Source organism: Saccopteryx leptura, chromosome 12, assembly GCF_036850995.1.
Source record: "Saccopteryx leptura isolate mSacLep1 chromosome 12, mSacLep1_pri_phased_curated, whole genome shotgun sequence".
Lineage (NCBI taxonomy): Eukaryota > Metazoa > Chordata > Mammalia > Chiroptera > Emballonuridae > Saccopteryx > Saccopteryx leptura.
Genome location: NC_089514.1, coordinates 18946686 through 18959002, shown reverse-complemented (window position 1 = coordinate 18959002; position 12317 = coordinate 18946686). Strand labels below are relative to the sequence as shown.

Sequence of the window (12317 nt, the reverse complement as noted above, 5' to 3'; positions counted from 1 at the left end):
TGCTGTGATTGCATATCATACTGAAATGTTCATCTTGGTAAACAATTGTCTTATAGTTCTGGATCATAGAGGACAAATTTCATAGACATGAGATTAGAGTTTCAAATACTTTAAGTGTTTTATTACATGTATCAACTGATTGCAAGACAGTCTGAGCCAATTTACTATTTTACCATAACTGAGTTCTCATTTCAATCCCCTAATGTTAGGATTAAGTATTGTCATTCTGAAAAGTCTTTGAGCATTTAATGGGTAAATCTGTCATCTCAGTTTTTAAGTTAATATTTTTAATAACTGCTGTAGCTGACCTTTCCGCAGGTATTAAACATTTGTATTCCCTATTCTTGAATCCTGTGCTGATGCTCTTTGCCAATTTGCCAACTCAAGACTGTTTTCTGATTTAGTTTTAGGAACATATTCCATTGGTATGTATTTTAACCTGTTTCTGAAATATTTATAAACACCTAAGTTTTAAAGAAATCATTATCAAAATTGTTGGTTTGTTCTTTGAAATTAGATAAATTATTCTTACATTTAGAAAAAACTTTTATTACTGATACTAGAAAAAAAATGATACATATAGTTTAGTAGTTTAACACTGAGCCCGTTACTCTATCATGAATGTATTTTGGCATAAAGTAAGTTTCTTAATTAATGTTGTTTTTTTCCAAATAGTTAACAATTGTCTCAACATCACTTTTAAAAATTAGTCCCTCTCCACTGATTTCAAAGTTTTTTTGTTATATTATTGATATTAAGATATATTTCTGAGTTATTCTACTAACCAACTCAGTCATCTTTTTTCATTATTACGTATTATTTCCAAATAATATTTTTGAGAAAAGATTGGGTTTTGCTGATGCTTGTATTTTCCATAGGACCTATCATTTTACACACACTAAGTGTTCAGTAAATATATACATATTTATTGAACGAATGTTTAAATTGAATATCCTATGCCTAATTTACAAAGAATTTCCTCACTATGTTAAGAGGTCACATTCTTCAAGGTGATACATGAAGTAATTTTGAAATTGGAGAAGGGGACTGAGAATGGAAGCATTCCAAGTATAAAAATACCATGTGAATTTGATTAGAATAATTTAAATTTTGTAGTGACTTCATTCTCCAGAGGCAATGTGATCATGAGAAAATGCTGAAAGGGGGAATGTTAGCCGTGGGCTCACTTTGAGTTATTGAAGCTCAGAAAGACCTTTAGCTGTGTACTGATGTGCAAATCAGTCCACATACCACCACGGCTCAACAGATGAACTATGTCAAGTGAAATGTTGCCCTATAATGCCTGCTGATACCTTTATTTGGGAGAACCAGCTGTGGACCCTGAACACTGCTATACATTTAGAGTACTGGGTAATAAAGCAATAGTACTTAAATTTATTATATATTTACTTACCCTCCTGACTACATATAAGCTTAAACATGTTAAATTGTAAATAAAAAGTGGTATTAAGTATGTCATCCCTGTCATGTACAAATTAGTGAGGCTTTCATATAGTTTCATGTTAAACTATACAAGGATGACTTCAGACTGAAAAGATCGTGGAACAATTTTGTTTGATTAAGGAGACATAAAACTAGACTGTCATAAAGAATGCTAGGATTACAGGCTTCTATATAAAGACATGCTCACTACATCTATTAATGTGGGTAAAGAATTATATAGTTACCAGAAAAGGAAAGTTATGTATAAAGCAAAGCAAAGATATTTGATGTTATTTTTATGATAATATGGAAGTCTTGAAATAAGCATTTATGCATTTTCAATGTTGTTTATATTACAAAATTTAAATAATCTAAATTAGCATTGCAAAAACCCTTGGGATAATACATACTGAATTCTAAAATGTTTCATTTATAACTTCTACTTTGATTCTCACAATCATCTTATTGGTATTTGTGTGTGTGTGTGTGTGTGTGTATGTGTGTGTGTGTGTGTGTTTTATAGACTTTGTTTTATAGAGTAGTTTTAGGTTCACAGCAAAATTGAAAGAAAAGTACAGAGGGTTCCCAGATGCTTCCTACTCCCCCATCCTCAGAGCCTCCCCCACTGTCAAATTCCATCAAGCAGTCCACTTGGAACAATGCATGAACCTATAATGACACATCATTATCACTCAAAGGCCACAGCTTACATTAGAGTTCACTCGATGTTGTACATTCTATGGGTTTTGACAAATGTACAATGACATGTATCCACCACTGTAGAATAGTTTCACTGTCCTAAAAATTCCCTGTGCTCTATTCGTTTATCCTTCCCTCCTCTCTTCCCCTAGCAACCAGCTTTTTACTGTCTCTGGGCTTTTGCCTTTTCCAGAATGTCATGTCATTGACATCATATTGTATGTGGCCTTTCACACTGAGTTATTTTCCTTAGCAATGTGCATTTAAGTTTCCTTTATATTTTTTCTTGGCTTGATAAGTTATTTCTTTTTGGTGATGAATAACATGTATTGTCTAGATGTACCACAGTTTATTTATCCATTCACCTATGAAAGGAGATCTTGGTTACTTCCAAGTATTGACAATTGTGAATAAAGATGCTGTAAACATCCAGGTGCAGGCTTTTGTGGAGATAGAGAGTTTCAACTCCTTTGTCTGAACACCAAGGACAGCAATTGCTCATTTCTGGTTAGAGAGTTAAATTTTATTAGAAACCACCAGCATTTATTCCCACCAGCAGGGACTGAGAGTTCCTATTGTTCCACATCCTCATCAGCATTTGGTGGTGTTAGTGTTTAGGATTTTGGCCATTCTAATAGAAGTCTAATGGTATCTTGGTGTTTCATTTGCAATTTTGGTAGCTATTTTAATTTCATCATTGCATAAGTAAAATAAACTGAGGCACAGGGAAGTTATATAGCTTGCCTGTAGCTGTAGAATAAGTAGTAGACTCAAACTTTGTACTTTTCAGACTCCAAAGCCCTAGTGCTTTATATTCCGTGGATTGCCTGTTAGCTAGACAAGAATGAAATTCAAATTCACACATGGCGGACACCAGAGAGTAGTTTCTAGGCTACTTAATTACTTTTCTTATTTTAGGTTCCTCCAGAAGAGGACCTGAGGCAAGAACACAGAAGGAAGCAGTGGGGGGAATGAGGGAGGGAAAGGCAGCCAATGAGAGAGCTATGTGAATACAGTCATCACTGTGGGCACCTGCACTCACTCCTACAGGAACTTGGGGCCACGGTGCTCAATAGTACCCGACATGTGGTGGTAACAGTACCAGTCCTCAATTGTTTGAGACTGGTTCAGTACAAAGAATGTATAAAAAGTAAGAGTCAGTATTTAGGAAATTTTATGACAACTTGATAGTTTTATGACTCATTTCTTAATAATTCATTTTTTAAAGTACCAATCCATGATGGATTGAAAAGATAAAAGCCTACACTACTGCTATTCTAACAGTAGTTTTAGAAACACTAGTGTAGACCACACGGCCCAAAGTGACTCCAGACAAGGAGGAAGGGAGCTCGGGGATTCATACCTCACATCCCATCAGGTCAGTTTCCCTAAGCTAAAAAAGTAATTCAAACACTACAACTTATCATCATTCCGAGAATGAGTTAAAAGCTAAATAAGCATTAGTTTACTGTCTGCAATGGGAGGACGACACAAAGCTAGGATGGAACTGTGCACCACCAAAATGCTTCCTTCAAAAGTATCCGTGAAGGGAACTAATACTGCCAACCCAAGCATGGGTTCGTGGGCAGGGGAGCTAAATTAGCGTGGCACCATTACCCCAAATTCAACTGTAATGAAAGGCTGTAACATACAGAACTCAGGATATGTGAGTAATAAATGTTTGCCACTTTTCTGGGCTCTCTTCATCAACCTACGACAATTTTATGCCATCTTGTTGGGAAACAGTACTAGATTTTCCACTGAGAAAGCCAAAGGCGAGAGCTCTCCCCCCCTCCCTCCCCCCCGCCCCGAAAGCCATGGGACTGATAATGTGACTAAAGTTCTGAATATTAGATATTCCCAACCAGGATTCTGACTCTTTAACAAGGGGTCCAAAAATGAAGGGATTTGAAAGCATTCTTGTTACCTGGTCGCTTGCTGCTACTGCTCGTGCCTCCTCCCTTGGTTTCTGGCCCATTCAATTCTGGTCTCTCAGCCTCTTGTGATTCTGTAAGCTCCCAATTCCTTCCAGTAATTTCCTTTCTTACCAATGGCAGCCAGGGTCTGACTCTGTTACTTGAAACCAAAAGTCATCGTTGATATGAGGTAATAGAGAAGAATCAGAGCTCCGAATCATGCCTGCTCAGTAATTCTCTTGAAGTGAGGTCAGTCTCCTCACCCACCTGGTTCTTAGCGTCCAATTTGCAAAGTAGAATTAAGTCTCAGCAGTGTGATTTATGGAAAATCACTCTTGTCAAATGTTTCCTGAATAAAGGGTTCTTCCTTAGGAGAATCCAATGTATGCTGGCCGACCTAAGTTTCTGGAAAATTCTCCAGTCAAGGATTTAACTCAACTTTAACCCAGCATTTTCCAAACTTAATTATGGAAGTCCTCTAGCCTAAATCATTTACATCTCACAGAGGTAATCATCCACAGAATTAACTTGGGAAGACACATTGGCTCAAGCAGTTCATTTTTCTGTGATTTTGCACCTGATATTAGAGTTTGTCCATAATCACACATGAGGCCTTTGGGGAGTATCTATTAATCCAATATGGTAGGGGTTCTTAAATCTCAGCACAGAAAGACCCAAAGTAACTTCTAGTGGCTTATGTTCTTTTATCATTGGAAGAAGCCTGAAGTCATAGTCACAATAATAATTCCCACTGGCTGGGCTGTGTCATCTCTTAAGAGCTGTTGATGAAGCAAACTCATAGACAACTTGTGATTCTCTAATTAAAACCTATAAAAGTCTGACCAGGCAGTGGCACAGTGGATAGAGCTTTGAACTGGTATGCAGAGGACCAGGTTCAAAACCCCGAGGTAGCCAGCTTGAGTGTGGGTTCATCCAGCTTGAGCATGGCCTCACCAGCTTGAGTGTGGGGTTGCTGGCTTAAGTGTGGGATCATACACATGACTCCATGGTCACTGCTTTGAGCTCAAAGGTCGCTGGCTTGAGCCCAAGGTCACTGGCTTGAGCAAAGGGTTACTGAATCAGCTGGAGTCCCCTGGTCAAGGCACATATGAGAAAGCAATCAATGAACTAAGGTGCCACAACGAAGAATTGATGCTTCTCATCTCTCTCCCTTCCTGTCTGTCTGTCCCTTTCTGTTCCCCCACCTCTCTCTCACACTAAAGAAAATAATAATAAATAAATAAAATAAAAAATATCAAATACTGTATCTCTGATACCAACTTCTGATATACATAGTCCCAACTTATGAGGGTGCAACTTACAATTTTCTGACTTTACAATGATCAAAAGCAATATGAATTCAGTAGAAACTGTACTTTGAATTTTGAGCCTGGATCTTCTCTCAGCTAGTGAGTGATGTGCACAGTATGATACCCTTGGCAGTGGCAGCCAGCCATGGCTCGGAATCAGTCATAGGATCACAACAGTAAACAACTGATACACTACAGTGTATTCATTGTGTTGCCCAGCTGTAGGCTAATGTAGTGTTCCGAGCATGGCTAAAACAGGCTAGGCTAAGTAAGCTATGATGTTCAGTAGGCTAGGTGTGTGAAATGCATTTTTAACATAGTATTTTCAAGTTACGATGGTTTTATCAGGACATAACTCCATCTTTATTGAGAAGCATCTATAATATTAAAATGTGAATATGATTTTAACTGTCACTATGAGGTCAATAATCTGGACAAAATCTAGTTAAAAGGCTGAATACACACTAAAAGGAACAGGCTCTCAGATATCTCTCTTCATTCCCGCAATCCATCTGTATATAGTTTATTCATTTCTTACCATCAACTGAGTTAGTGAGAAATCAAGGTTAAAGAAGCAGGAAAGAAACTTAATTCATCTAATCATATGACTCACTAGCAACGAAAAGAATCTGATGATAGGAAGGCTGGAGTGAATAGCTAAAATGTTACTTTCACACTATCTGTGAATTTCATTTGCTCTCATTACCACAAATGATGAAAAATTAGCTGCCAGAAATTTCAAAGCAAGACAGAAGAACGTGATAAAGACAGGAATTAATCTGGAACATTTTTTTCTCTGTTAGGATTCTTCAGGTAATATAAGGAAGATAATACCACATTTCTTCACAATATGCTACACATTTTCTTACAGGAAAAAGAATGAGCTCTGGTGACCAATGACATTTATTGGAAACAGGGAAAGTTTTTGTTCCTACGCTACTTATTTACTGTAAGAAAAAGAAAACACCAAACCTACAGATGATGTTCAGGGTTCAAGGTTTTATTTTTATAGCCCAAAATGTATAGGTAACTTGCTTGTAAATAACTCACAAGGATCACAGTCTCACTGCTGGGATATTCTATCTTATTTTATTTTAATTTTTCTGTTGATTTGAAATAGAGAGAGGCATCAACTTATTATTTCACTTAGTTTTTCCATTCAGTTGTGTACTCAGTGGTTGCTTCTCCTACGTGCCCTGACCAGGGAGGGTCAAACCCACAACTTCTAGTGAGCGGACAGACACTTTATCCACTGAGTACCTTGCCAGGGCTGTCTTATTTTATTTTGAAAACCAGAATTATAACCTCTTTGCTCCTGGGAAATGATATAAATGACATCTGCTTATTCTTCAACAATTCCATAGAGAACTGGCATCCTGACATATATGTGCTTGGGCTTCATAAAACAAAATGTGGAAGTTTCTCTTTACAAGACAGAGTGCACTTACACACACACTCCCGCACAAGCATTATGATTGACCCTTCCCCTTCATTATAGCGCTGTACGATCTCAAGGCTGCCTGCGTTCCTCCTACCCCAGTGTGAAGTACTAATTAGTCTCAATACGTTCATTTGGTGTTCAAATTTCATATCCTCATCTTCACCCAGCCATTTTTCAGGCCTTTCCTTCAAGACCATGAACAGCAAAAGTAGAGCTGTTCTAACTTGGAACGGCAGAAAGAACATATAGAATAAAGCTGAGCAGGATTTCATTCTACGTATTCAAAGTTCAGTGCCTACAGTGGAACTGTGTTTACAGGAACCAGCTCTTCGGGTTTGCATCATTCATTTGGGTCTCTCAAGAAAACCTGCTTTGTGGATCCAGGGCCCTTGTAATTTTCCAACTGGTTTCCTGGTTTGCTTAGCTAATTCTGTGGGCTCCGTGTGCAGTCCACACCTGCAAAGGGGGAGTTTTCAATGCTGTGGTTTATTAATCAGGTACTTTCCATTCACTCAGTCAACAATTAGAAAACAGAAAGAAAAAAAGAGAGAGAAAGCCTCCTACTTGTTTTCTCCCCCCCCCCCCCTCCAAATACGGAGATGGAAACTATCAAGCAAGCAAGGAGGGAAACTCCCGCATATTTCACCTTGACCTGGCTGGACTGGTCTGATGCCTGCACGAGGTCTGATGCCTGAACACGGTCGGGCAGGCTGCTAGTGGGAAATGAGAGGTCACATTTTACCAGGGCGAACCACTCCTGCCCCTAGAGGAAAAAGAGAAGCATCACCCTATGTCTCAGATTGGAAACAGTGCCTTGTTTTCAAACCAGGGGACTGCGTTTTCTCCCTCGGCCTAGCCTGGTAGTGACAGGATCCAAGGAGGCGCGCGGCTTCCCTGACGTTACCCAGCAAAACACCCGCTCCTGGTGTGCACCTGAATTTCTGTTCTGCAAGCAGGCAGAAATGCCCTCCCACCTCCTTTCCTAGCTTCTCTCTCCTGCTCCGCCGCCCTTTGTAACTTCTTTGTTCCGTTTATTGGGAAGGTGACGCTTAAGGTCAAAAGACCCATTATAACTAGCAAAAGCCCGGAGCCACCACCAGACTCTGGAAAGAGCAGGGCTGTTCGCCCTGGGTTGATGTTCCGAGTGGAAGAGCCGCGAGAAATTTCGGCCACCAGCTCCGCGTACAGCCCCTGCAGATCGGCCCAACTTTCCAAGTGTTGGGGAGACGCCGGCCAGGCCAGTCTTGGGGTGGGGCAAAGGGTGAGCTCCTAACTCTGCAAGCAAAGCGGGCAGTGCGCATCAGCGGAAAAGAGGGTGTTGGAGGTGGGGAGAGGCTCCGGGGCTCCACGAGGCGCGCGGCAGCTGCGGAGCCGTGAGTACTCCAAACAAAGAAGTGCGCAGAGCCTGGGTGAGAAGCTGGGGTTTGCGCACAGCTGCCATTCGTGCTGAGCGAGTCTCTACACCCGCTGGGCGAGCACTGGAGTGCAGGAATTCCGGGAGGAGAGGGACAGGCAACCGAGCGTGCGACTCCCGGCGCGCGGCTACGCATCAGGAGTTCTTGTGAACTATGGGAATGACAACGATCAGAGCGAAGGGGGAGAAAAAGAGCTGGAGTGAGCAAAACAAAGAGCGAGTGTGGGCCGCGGTGACTTCATGCCTCACCAATGTCCCGCCCACGCTTCTCAGAGCTTTTGCTGTTGCTGCGAGCTGCCTCCTCGCCAGCCCGCGGCCCCGGCGAGGCACTCCGTAGCGTGGGGCGGTTTCCTAGCAACTAAGGCCCTAAAGGCGTCCAACTATCCGCACATCGGGAGTCCTACCCCCCCCCCCCAACCCGTACCCTGGGGCCGGGATAGGACCACACCTCCTCGCCCCCCCCCCTCCCACCAACTCGCCTCCCTCGCATCCTCGCGGGGTGCACCCCAGAGCGCGCTAGCAGTCGGGGCTCTGGACGGCCAGACGCCGGAGCTGCACACGAGGGCCAAAAGAACGAGGGCACGAAGCTCCCGCCCAGCGAGGCCGGGCTTCTGCACCCCCGCGGAACCTCCCGCGCTCGCGGCGGTGCGCTCCACTCCTGGCCCAGCGGGGAGCTGCGATGCTTCGCTCCGGGTCCGCCGGCGCCGGCGGGGGCTTCTAGGGCGCTCGCGGAGCCGCCTCCCTGGCTGCTGGCAGCTCGAGCTTCCTCTCTTGCCAGCCAAGACGCCGCTTCGACTTTGCCCGCTGTTCAGCTAAAGAGGCTGCAAAGCTGCAACTAAGTGGAGCTGGCTTCCCTGCCCACCTGTGGAAGAAGCTCGCGCTGATTGATGCGCCATCGCCTTTTCCCCTCCAGCCTCACCGGCGTCCCCTCCCACAGATGCGGCATCACCCAGTGAAAGTACATTAGGCTGGTTTTTCCCCCGGCTTAAGGCTTTGTTGGGGTTTGATTGTGTTTGGCTCTTTTGTAAGCTGATTTATGCTGCAGAATTCCCGTCGGCTGGAGAGAAACAAAAGCTCTTTTCTTTGTCCCAGAGCGGGCTGCGGAATCCCGCTCGCGTCGCCACCCCGGGCCACTGGCTGTCGGAGGAGGTGCTTCTCGCTGAGATTTTGGGACCCGCCGTGCGGAGTTGGGAGGGCCGCGAGGGCCCTGAGATGCCGAGCGGTGCCCGGGACAGCGTACCTGCACCGCTTACTCCGAGCCGCGGGGTCCGCCTGCCGGGCCTGCTGGAGACGTCCTAGCGACACTTGGTCCGCGGGCTCCGAGGTGCGCCCGGGAGGCGCGAGCGCGCAGCCGGAGAGCAGCCAGGCGGCGGGCGCGGTGCGGGCTGCTTTGCATTATGTGCTGCTCCGCCCTGGCTTTTTTCATTGCCGCATTTGTCTGCCTGCAAAACTGCCGGCCAGGTCCTGCCCCGTTCCTCCGGGCAGCCTGGGTGTTTTCGATCGTTCTTGGACTGGGCCAAAGTGGTGAGTGTTTTTGTTTGTTTTCTTATCTTTCTCAAAGGTCTTGTGTTTGTCACAAAGAGCTTCCCCGCCAGGTAAGTGGCCCGGTGTCAGCCTCCCTCCATCTACACATAGAACTTCAGAAGAACGGTTGACAGCGTCCCCCGTCACGTGTGGCCTGAGGGAGGCCAGATGTCAAGCATTTCCACCCCGGAGTGACAGCAATAACTAATTATAAGTGGAGATACTGTGTGTTGCTCGTGGGTGTTGGGGAAGCAGTAACAGAACGGATGCTTGCAAGGGCGGGCGGTCGTGTTGACAGAAGCTACGTTGGGGGTTCTGCCCCATCCTCGAAGGCATCCTCCTGGAAGGCATCCTTAAAGATGCTCCCATTTTTCTAGCATGCGGGTCTAACCACGAGCTTGCATTCGATTCAAGCCTGAGGATAAACTGGTGTAACGGGACTGGGTCTTCTGTGTTGAGGCCATGAAAGAAAAGGATGGCAACGTGAAGTTTCTTCTATCACGGTGCTCGGCCAGAATGAATTAAAGTGCCAAAATTGGCACTTTTGAATGATATGCAAATGTAAGGCGAAGCTACAGGATTGCCAGTAAACAGTAAAACAGACAGTAATAGTAGTAACCATCACTTTAGGATGACTTTTATTACATAAGCCAAACACTTATTTTTGACAATGTAATTATTGTTGCAGTTTATTTTTTAATTTACTCTATCTGTGTTTTACCATCCAGCCCTTAAATTCTATTAGAGCCTTTCTCTGACCTCTCCTGTGGAAGGAGAGTCATAATTGTTTCATAGACTAAAATTTTCTCTGATGCTTTGAACTGGTGTGCCAAGTTTCTGCCTGAGCTAATTAAAATGGCCAAGTCATAACCTTATAAATAAGAGTTTATAATGGAAACATCCACCTAGCTTCACTTATTTGTTGCATATATAGTTGTCTACTATTTGTTTCAAAAAGAGATTTACCCAGTTATGTGAAATGAGAGCATTTAGAGTAAATTTCTTTTTTATCTTGTGGTTATTTTTGGCTTATGTGTTGACTTCAAAATAAGTGAAACTTAAGGCAAAGGAAAGAGTAACATTCATTGTCAATTATCTCTTAAGTGGAATATGCATTTGTTACAGCAGATTTTCCACTTAGCAAAATTCTATCCTGTGTTAATAAGTGACTATTTTTCTAGATTTAGTAAACACACACACACACACACACACACACAATAGTAAAATGACCAAAATTGTGTCAACAGCATATATAATGTCCCCAAGACATAGGCAAAGGAAAAAGTCCTACTTGCCTCTAAAATTTGCTAATAGTGATAATTTTTAAATATTCATTGTGCTTGTAAAGATTAGCCAAGTTCTCATGTAATAGTGTTGCATTTCCAGCCAGTAACTATAACTGATTTTAAGCAAATATTATGAATGGACTCCCTTGCACCTGCAGTGGTGAAGGGAATGCTTATCCAAAAGCAGAACAAGGCATCCTTTTCCCAGCCTCTGTCAACATACAAAGGTTTCTCATGTATACTGGTTTGCATTGCAGTTAAAAACATGAAAAAAATTTAAATTACAGCCAGCACAACTCAGAAAATTAGAGATCAGCATAAACTGTTGTACTTTCGTGATATAGCTACAAGTCTCAAATTATATGTCTTCCCAGTGCAAATTAGACGCTTAAAGCAGAATAGAATTTTAGGTATCAGTTACAAAGGAAATCTTGTTCCCTTGCTCAGTAGTTTATACCAAGGAGATACTGATGGCATTAAAGCCATACAAAAGAAATCATAAACTGCATAACATTGTAACTTTGGGTTTAATTTTTGAAATAGAATTTGTAGGTCCCAAATACATAGTGGACTTTTGTTCATGACTATATCGTGAGCCAGAGGGATGTTATTAATAAAACCTAAATATTCTTCTGATCTAGAAAATTTATTGGAGTTTGTCATTCAACTTTCCCTGGTGGGAATTACCGACAATTAGAGTAACAATAATAACACTAACAAAGGGTTACTGAGTAACTGGAAAACACTAAAGAATACCTAGTGGTTAATATTTGAAGACTTAATGTATGAACACTCTTATTTCTACATGTGCTAGTTTTAATGGGTTAAAAGTCTTTTTTAACTAAATTTTTATACAGCAATATAAGAGTGACAAAGTTCAGAAATTAAAAAAAAAATGGTAACTACCATTGCAATGGAACTTCACCTCTGTGTATAATCAACTACTTATTCCTTTAAATAAAAACCAACCAGATTACCATTGTTTTTAAACTGTATATTACTTTCTCTCAGGACATATTTCACAACGTAAGTGTTCTCAGCATTTTTATGCTTTCCTAAAGTGAGAGGATATTTAAGAGAACCAAACTGTCATTTAAAAAAAATCAGTCTTCCAAATTATTTGCACAATAAGCATCCAAATTAATTCTATCTTAAAGCAACTGAGACACTTTCTGATTAAAAAATAAATTTCTGCTGTATATAAAAGCAAAGTAAGATCTGAAAATGCCAGAAAATTTCCCATGCCACCATATTTTCACCTGTTACCAAATTATCTGAAATCTC

General features: G+C 42.1%; 2 protein-coding genes across 4 annotated transcripts in view; one reads left to right on the top strand and one right to left on the bottom strand.

The window, feature by feature from the left end:
- The window catches only part of MACC1 (MET transcriptional regulator MACC1), a 203505-nt gene that overhangs the window by 177498 nt on the left and 13690 nt on the right, over nt 1-12317 (bottom strand). Inside the window, exon 1 of one of the 2 annotated variants that reach the window (XM_066354192.1) lies at nt 4070-4500. The exons of the other annotated variant lie outside the window; for it this stretch is intronic. The gene's annotated coding sequence lies outside the window, so the exon portion shown is untranslated. Of the gene's footprint in view, nt 1-4069; nt 4501-12317 lie in introns of those variants that run through there. 2 annotated transcript variants of the gene reach the window in all.
- ITGB8 (integrin subunit beta 8) overlaps nt 8705-12317 on the top strand; it is an 80171-nt gene continuing 76558 nt past the window's right edge. The window contains exon 1 of one of the 2 annotated variants that reach the window (XM_066354199.1): nt 8705-9747. In XM_066354199.1, coding sequence (XP_066210296.1) covers nt 9621-9747 — 127 coding nt within the window. In that variant the 5' untranslated portion in view covers nt 8705-9620. The remainder of the gene's footprint in view (nt 9748-12317) is intronic. The other variant, XM_066354200.1, reaches the window with a different exon arrangement.